The sequence below is a fragment of the Salvelinus fontinalis genome, unplaced genomic scaffold, assembly GCF_029448725.1.
Source record: "Salvelinus fontinalis isolate EN_2023a unplaced genomic scaffold, ASM2944872v1 scaffold_2380, whole genome shotgun sequence".
Taxonomy (NCBI): Eukaryota; Metazoa; Chordata; class Actinopteri; order Salmoniformes; family Salmonidae; genus Salvelinus; species Salvelinus fontinalis.
In genome coordinates this window covers 5927-14454 of record NW_026602589.1, presented here as the reverse complement: position 1 = coordinate 14454, position 8528 = coordinate 5927, and the positions used below count along the sequence as shown (strand labels likewise).

The 8528-nt window shown below is 40.0% G+C and overlaps 1 protein-coding gene across 1 annotated transcript; it reads right to left on the bottom strand.

Annotated features, from left to right (window-relative positions):
- Nucleotides 1-2352: 2352 nt before the first annotated feature.
- Nucleotides 2353-7884, bottom strand: LOC129850865 (uncharacterized). The gene is made up of 12 exons (XM_055917055.1): nt 6332-7884; nt 6135-6156; nt 5910-5998; nt 5729-5806; nt 5348-5446; nt 5180-5258; nt 4960-5018; nt 4727-4766; nt 4529-4619; nt 4401-4443; nt 4194-4229; nt 2353-2431 (listed from the first exon to the last, which is right to left on the bottom strand). The coding sequence occupies exons 3-12, from the start codon at nt 5937-5939 to the stop codon at nt 2360-2362; spliced, it is 627 nt and encodes a 208-aa protein (XP_055773030.1). The 5' UTR covers nt 5940-5998; nt 6135-6156; nt 6332-7884; the 3' UTR covers nt 2353-2359.
- Between the last annotated feature and the right edge of the window lie 644 nt (nt 7885-8528).

The following is an 8528-nucleotide window of genomic DNA, read 5'->3' as shown; positions in this document are numbered from 1 at the left end:
TCCTTCTTATTTCCCTATAGGATATATATTTAGTCATTCGTTTCCCCAAAGTAGGCTTATACATTTAGTTTTAATTACATTTTTTTGCCATTATCATGAGTATTTACCCTGCACACATCTAATGTGTTGGGGAAATGTTGTTCTTGTTCTTCTCGTACTTGAGTGAAACATTTAAATACATTAATTTACCCGTATGCAATCCTCCAAGATATAAGTTTATGCAAGATAAGTTTACACCCGCAACACTCACGAGAAAGAGGATTTGTTCTTATTTTCATAAATTAGTATAGGCCTACATTTCCCTTTGTTTGTAGGCTAACTCGCGTGTCTCGCTGAATGGACATCTATTCGTCCACTCTCGTCCTTCTCGTGCTTCTTCGCAAAGTAATTAAGTGAACCATCTGTGACTGTTAAAATGTCCAGATGTTTTGGTTTCTTGGGCAGCTCAGGTCCCTAAAGAGATCCTGGGTTGCAAAGTGGGGACAAATCGACCTTCACGTGGGGGTTTCCCGTCACCAAAATAGCCCTGGAGACCTAGATAATAGACTTCATCATTGTCCTATCATTTGTCTTTGGTAAATGATGGGATATGGTGGCTTCCATGGAGGTCTTGGCAGGTAAGCCCCATGGAGTTGTATCTTACCTAATGGCAACAGCAGAAATCTGCATACAAAGACATTTTTAAACAGTTGGATGATGTCTAATGAGACCTACCATATAAATTACATAAAACACGTGTTCAATTTATCTTGGTTGATTTTAAAGAAGACTTCTTGATGGAATAAGGCATCTGGATTTATTTATTGTACTCTGCCTCACCCCGTGTCCTGAGAATAATTGCACCAAATGTACAATAGTATGCATTGCCTTCATCTCTTGAATAGTGCTTTGAAAGCTTTCAGAACTTTGCAGGTCTTCAAGAAGGGCTTGTTGGTCTTGGTTGTTTTCGGGCGCTTGGGAATGTTCTTGATCAGGAACCCAGGTATTCCTATTTTCAGCTTCTTTGAGGTTAGTTGAACAATCCTAGAAAGAAATCACAGGTCTTAGTGCCCAAAATGTCCCTAACAGGGTAGATCTTGACTAATGCCACGTTCACGTGCCATAATAGTTATCGAAAATGCCGAGTTCAAACTAGGAAGTTTCACTTGAACGACCCTCCAAATCGGAATTACAAGTGGGAAACTGAGAAAAGTTTTTGCCGAGTTGTGACGTTTCACCAGTGACCTTTTACCGTTTCAACCAAAAGATGACAGCAAATCCGTTTTTGACAACTACAACCTTGTCAATATGGATAATTAGGCGACATTTGCCATTTGATAAAGTAGCTGGTTTGGCCATATTGTCAATGTTAAGGATGCTAGCTAATGTAATTATGAGCAACGTCAGTTAGTTTATCAAGCTAGCTAAAATCATATTGGTTGGGCCTCCCGGGTGGCGCAGTGGTCTAGGGCACTGCATCGCAGTGCTAACTACGCCACCAGAGTCTCTGGGTTCGCCCCCAGGCTCTGTCGCAGGCGGCCGCGACCGGGAGGTCCGTGGGGCGACGCACAATTGGGCCAGCATCGTCCGGGTTAGGCCGGTAGGGATTTCCTTGTCTCATCGCGCTCCAGCGACTCCTGTGGCGGGCTGGGCGCAGTGCGCGCTAACCAAGGGGGCCAGGTGCACGGTGTTTCCTCCGACACATTGGTGCGGCTGGCTTCCGGGTTGGAGGCGCGCTGTGTTAAAGAAGCAGTGCGGCTTGGTTGGGTTGTGCTTCGGAGGACGCATGACTTTCGACCTTCGTCTCTCACGAGACCGTACGGGAGTTGTAGCGATGAGACAAGATAGTAATTACTAGCGATTGAATACCACGAAAAATTGGGGAGAAAAGGGGATAAAACAAAATAAAAAAATAAATAAAAAAAATCATATTGGTTGGATAATTATTCCAACCAAAAAGCACATGAATGCAACAGTCGTATTTCCTAGAAAGGAGCACGTGAGCGTGGCATAAGCACTCAACTGACCACAAAGAGGAGATGTGGATGTAGCTTTTAGTGTCATAGAATGTAAATTACGTTTTAGGGTTAAGGATGGGATGAAATTCCTTTCTATAGGATCAATTCAGATGTACACTCATCAATAATCTGTTTTTCTTTCATTTTTTTTTTAAAGGAGACCGATCTCCTGCTGTATTAGGAAGTAGAGGCTAGGGAGACAGGTATGTGGATGAAGACAGAGAGGAAGAACACGGACAGACACCGAGTAGTGACTCGAACCTCCCGAAACCGTGGCAGCATGCACGGTCCAGAGTCGAGTTTTAGTACTCGACATGCCTCCGACACTAATCTATTTCAATAGAATTCATTGACTGTTGGACTCACCTCTGGCGGAGTAGCGCTGTCTCATTCTTCTCCATGGCCAGAGCATGCTCGGTAGCAGAGGCTTTCAGCTAAAGACAATAAATGAATTACAGTACTATTTGAAAGTATGTGATCCCTTTGTTCAATTACAGATTATTTTAGTATTTACCATAAAATCTTAATATAATCAGAATCAGTCTTTTTGATCTGACAACAGGTTTATATTTAACTATATGTTGGTGTAGAAGAAATCATGCGTGTAGTAGAGTTTTTTGTTTTTAAAGGAATTAGTGCAGGTGCAAAAATAAGTGAACCCCAAGTTGCATTGGTTAAATCAGTAGGTATGTAGAATAAGGTGGTAAAAAATTGGGTACCAAATGAACCAATAAAAGGAGAGATCGTTAGGACAGAGTTTGGGCGGGACTATGATAATAGAGATAAGAAACCTGCTCAGTGTGGTGTTACCCATCCAGGTGAATACAAAGCACACCATGCCAAGAGGAAAGGAGATTTAAGAGGACATCAGGACGAGGGTAGTGAGAGCACATCAGTCTGGGAGAAGGCTATAAAATCATCTTAAAAAGATTTGAGCTCAGTCCACTGTGAGGCAAATCATTTACAAATGGAGAGCATTTAACATGACAGCAACTCGGCCTGGAAGTGGACGCCCTTCCAAAATATCCCCAAGAGCCACAAAACAATAATAAATCAGGTAAAAGCAAACCCAAACATAACATGTAGAGATTTGCAGACCTCCCTTTTTGCATCTCAAGTACGTAACTGTGCATGCTTCAACAATAAGAAGAACACTGAATCCAAATGCCATTCATGGGGGGGTTGCTAGGAAGAAGCCTCTGCTGTCAAAAAATTACCAAACTGCCCATCTTAACTTTGCCAGAGACCACCTGTACAAACCTGAATGTTTCTGGAAGTCCATTCTCTGGACCAATTAATAAAAATAAAAAAACTTGACCTTTTTGGTCACAATCAACACCGCTATGTTTGGGGAAAACCCAACACTGGCCTACCACCAAAACAACTTTATCCCAACAGTCAAGCATGGTGGTGGGAATGTTAAGATCTGGGGCTGCTTTTTCTCCTCTGGATCTGGATGAGTCCACATCATTAAGGGAACCATGGATTCTGAGGTATACCAGGAGATTCTTGAATAGAACGTCAGGCCATCAGTCAACGAGCTAAAGCTGGGATGAAAATGGTGCTTCCAACAAAACAACGACCCAAAGCATTCAAGCAAAACTACCAACGAATGGCTCACGAGAAAGAAGATTTGTGTTTTGGATTGGCCAAGTCAAAGTCCTGAGCTAAATCCAATCGAGATGCTGTGGCAGGACCTGAAGCAGGCAGTTCATACCAAACACCCCTCAAAACTCACTCAATTGGCTGAGTTCTGTAAGGATGAGTGGGCAAAAATCCCTCAAAACAGATGTCAGAAACTGATTACTGGCTATAGGAGACGTTTACTCCCAAGTTATCGCTGCTAATGGAGGTGCCACAAGCTACTGACTAAAGGAGTTCATATATTTTTGCACACATCAAATCTGAGTTTCTGTTAAATAAACCTCTTTTGTTAAATAAACAATGAAAATATATCATATTTTTGGGGGTTTCTGTCACTTACTTGGAATGTTTTTATTACGAATTGGAGTTTAGATAAGGATTTTATATGTTTATTTTATAGCAAAATAATGAGCAGCCCTGTAGGGTTCACATACATTCAAGCAGCACTGTATATCTTAGTGTACAGCAAGACACAGAGTAACTAGCAAAACGTAGCTAATAACACCTTAGTGCAACTACAGTAGCTAACTTTAAAGTGAATGATCTCCTTACAGATATGGTCTGGATTTTATCTTGTAGCATGTCAATCTGAGGAGAAAACAAGAATTGCATTAGAAATGTGTGCAAAGACATTCTATCACGTAACCCAATACGAGTGTTGATACTGGGCCTTATGGTTTTGTTTAAGTACTTTGTAGTTTAGCTTACTATTGAGCGGTTATGGATCAGTATTTGGCAGGCTGTCTTAGGCTTACTTACATGTTGCTTTTCCTCATGTTTGCCTTGAATCAGGGCATTGGTCCTGTGAAAAGACAAACGCCAAAGTACATGTCATGTGAATGAGAGCAAATCCTAATATGATCAAACTAATATCAAAATCCACTTACAGCTCGTTTAGAGTCTGTCTATACATCTTCTCAGTGCTGTGGAGTTCTTGATGTAGAGCGGCATTCTTCTCTTCAAGCTGACAATTTGTGTCTGTTGCAAAGTGAACAGACATACATGTAAAGTAAAGAAAATATCAATACAGAATAAAGTGATTCTGGCTGGTGGGACATATGTTGTGTGTTTGTAACATAGCCTACCCTGAAGACCCCTGTTCACCTCCTCCAGTGTGGTTTTGATCTGTAGAAGATTCTGCATTTTTAAGTGCTAGAGCCAGCAAACAACTGATCCATTGTAAAATATATAGTATTTACAGTTTTGGGGTAAACTGAAAAGAGGGTCCTTTCTGTAATCACACCCATTCTTTTCATCTACTTATTTCAGTAACTGAACCAAATGTCTCCTGGCTTACACAGACTATACATTAACTTACTAAGGTTGAATCCTTCATCACAATGACCTCGATCTCAATGTTTTCCTCACTCTTGATATCTGTATCAAAGGTGATTATTTGATCAACATATCAATGCACATTTAGTTGTCGATAACCCTGCATGCTTCTACCCTCGAACAATCCTGACAAGTAAGCTTAGCAGGTCAATAAACAGTTTGCAAACTTTTTATACGCTGATCAAACTGTGTGATTTACTCACCGGTAGATTGGGTGTTGGTGCCACTAGGGATCCTGGCATCCCCACCGTGATGCTCTTTAAGTGGTTCCATCAGTCCCCACTGTTGGGAGCCATAACATAAACCCCATTAAGATAGCTCTTTATCATCATACCAAACGAGTGAGTTTGATTGAGCAGTAATGGACTTACAACAGCTTTCAGTTTCTGTATGTGTTCAACACGCTCCCGGAGTTGTAGATGAAATGCCTCCATTTCTCCAGCTCTGATGTCCCATTGTTTCTTCATATTCTTGGGATAAAAGAGATGGGCTCAATGTGAACTGTGTGATAAACGTCTGACCATGACAATTAAACTAATTGATAAATGGACTATACTTTGACCGTGAGTTAATAGTTCAAATACATTTTCAGATGTAATTTGACTTTGCACCTATAGAACTCCATACATTTCCAGTAACTAAACATTAGTCAATGTCAGTCTATTAGACCTGATGACACATTGGTCATACACTGTAGAGGGCAGGGAAACTAGTTAAAGGGGTTTAGGAATAAGAGTTCTCTGACTGCTTACCTCCAGATCCTGATTATCCTCCTGAGAGGACTGCAGGCATGCCCGCAACCTTTTCACTGGCGCGTCATAGTCCTTCAACTAAAACCAACCAGATTTAGAACAGAAGTTACAATGATCATGGAAAAGTATATGTTTTTCAAGTCCAGAATGTCCCAGGTCTTACTTAGCTTCTGAAACGTACCAGTATCTCCATTTCAGACAATTGAATCATTATGTCACATTTCTTTTTCGATAGCTGGGTGAGTTTCACGTTTAGCTGTGTCTCAGTCACTGGAGATACAGAGGGGAATATGAAATTAGTCTTGGTTCAGGCATGACTAAGGAGCTAAATCTACTGTATAAAATGTAAGTAAAAAAGCTTGCTTCTCCTCATTTGAGCTACTTAATGAAAGGTAGGAAAACTCACATAGACGTATCCTGCTTTTGATCTATAAGAAACAGAGACAAGGCAATGAGAACAACGTTCAAACATGGACTACATCATACATCATTAGAAGATCAATCAAACTGCAAAATGAGCCTTTCCCTCAATTCCTTTCATTTCCATAGGAAGTTGAAGTGTATGAAAATTGTTGTAACATGGTAATAATACAAAAGGTTTACCGCAAGGACGGTCCTCCATAGGAATATCACACCAAAAAAAATCAGGACAGCAGGGAGAGTGAGCTCCCATCCCACTCCAGGATGGGTTGCTCCAAACCATTCCTCTTCTAGAGAGAAGAGAAACTGGACAAACAAACAATTGTCACATTACCATTTATTATGGAATTCACATCAGATGGAATGGACTGTCAGTGAGGTAGAAAGGTAGATTACCATAAAGGATCTCTGTGGGTACTATTTACCAGTGGTGTAAAGTACTTTAATAAAGTACAAATCCCCCCCAAAAGCTACTCAAGTAGTACTTTAAAGTACTTTTACTTTTTAGCTGCACCAACGTGTCGAAGGAAACACTGTTCAACTGACAACCGAAGTCAGCCTGCAGGCGCCCGGGCCCACCACTACAGCGAGATGTGCCAAGTAAAGCCTCCCCAAAACCCTGCCCTCACCCGCTGGGCCAATTGTGCACCGCCCAATGAGACTCCCGGTCACGGCTGGTAATGACACAGCCTGGTATCGAACCCCAGGCTGTAGTGATACCGCAACACTGCGATGCAGTGTCTTAGACCGCTGCGCCTATGGGGAGGCCCTAAATAATGTACTTTTTATTTCATACATTTTCCCTGACACCCAAAAGTACTTGTTACATTTTGAATGCTTAGCAGGACAGGAAAATTGTCCAACTCATGCACTTATCAAGAGAACAGCCCTGGTTATCCCTACTGCCTCTGATGGCGGACTCACAAAACACACTTTGTTTGTAAAAGTGTTGGAGTGTGCTCCTTGCTATCCGTAAATTAAAACAAGAAAATTGTGCCTTCTGGTTTTGTTAATAAATGCAATTTGAAATGATTTATAGGCTACATTTACTTTTTATACTTAAGTATATTTAAAACCAAAAACATTCATTTAAGTAGTATTTTACTGGGTGACTTTCACTTTTACTTGATTTTCTATGAAGGTATCTTAACTTTTATGTATGACAATTGGGTACTTTTTCCACCACTGCTATTTAACTACTCGTTCAACTAAAGCCATTTCACATTTGCATTAAGCTCCATAGACTACACCAGCCACAAGCGCTTCAAACTTCTACCATTATTAGCCTACTTCAATACAAGCAAGCACACATTATGTTCAGGAAATGTCCTTGTCTAGTTTTGTACTCAGGCCTACATCCTTTAGTCCTCCAAGAAAAAGCGCGAAGAAAATGGTAAATTGGTCAATCACTCCTTGGTCGGGCATCGTCATGGCGGGCCAGGTAGCACCAAACTCCGGTACACCTACTTCTTCATACACATCCATATCGATGACTGAACCAAAATACACAAGACTCTATTTTTAACTGCATGCTTTGTGACGTCATAATAGAGACATTATCAAGCCGCGCCCCCTAGTTACTGTTGCGAGGTCTTTTTCTTATTATTTTTTTTTATTCACAATACAAAAATCTACTTACATTGCTACATCAAACATGTCTAACAAAACAAAGGTATTAACAAGAAAATACTCAAACATACAAAAAAGATCAATAAAATAATACTAAAAATATATTATTTTTGTGCAATTGTATTCACTCTGAAAATATCTTATTATAATAATTCAGGAAGATGTTATTCTTGTTGTTATTCACTAGGGTTAATGTTTTAAAAACATAATTAAATTAAATCAGAAAAATTTGTAATTTTATCATTGCAATAGTAACATATTATATCTTTCATGTCAAAAACATAGGCAGTGTTCATAATGGTAAATAAGTATTTTGCAAGGTTTTCCCAAAATGCTGACAAATTTACATTCAAAGAACAAGTGAAAATAGATTCTCACCTTCTTTTTCGTAGAAAACACAGACATCATCAATAGCCACAGATTTGGATATCATAGAATTACATGGATATATCTTATGTAAAATTTAGAAGTGCACTTCCTTTGTTTGGTATACAATATTTGTAAGGTCTTACCATGCATTTTTCCAGACATAAGGAATAAGTGTAAACGGTGCTGTACTGCACCGCTGTAACTCTGCGTTGTGTGTGGTTGATTGAGACTATAGACGTGGACTTCGGAGATCAGATAGTTTTAATCAAGCAGAATTCACTCTGTGCATACTGCATCTCTCATAGTGCATCAAAATGATTTTTGAATACATTTGAGGGGCTAGCCATCGTTCACACATACCAATACCTTAGCTAGCTACTAA

Excerpts from the sequence above, each read along its gene's own strand:
- LOC129850865 (XM_055917055.1), bottom strand. The coding sequence starts at position 5,939 with ATGATTCAATTGTCTGAAATGGAGATACTG. Across the intron at positions 5,807-5,909 it reads TGTCTGAAATGGAGATACTG|TTGAAGGACTATGACGCGCC; the intron begins GTACGTTTCAGA and ends GGTTGGTTTTAG. Across the intron at positions 4,767-4,959 it reads TGATGAAGGATTCAACCTTA|ATCAAAACCACACTGGAGGA; the intron begins GTAAGTTAATGT and ends AATCTTCTACAG.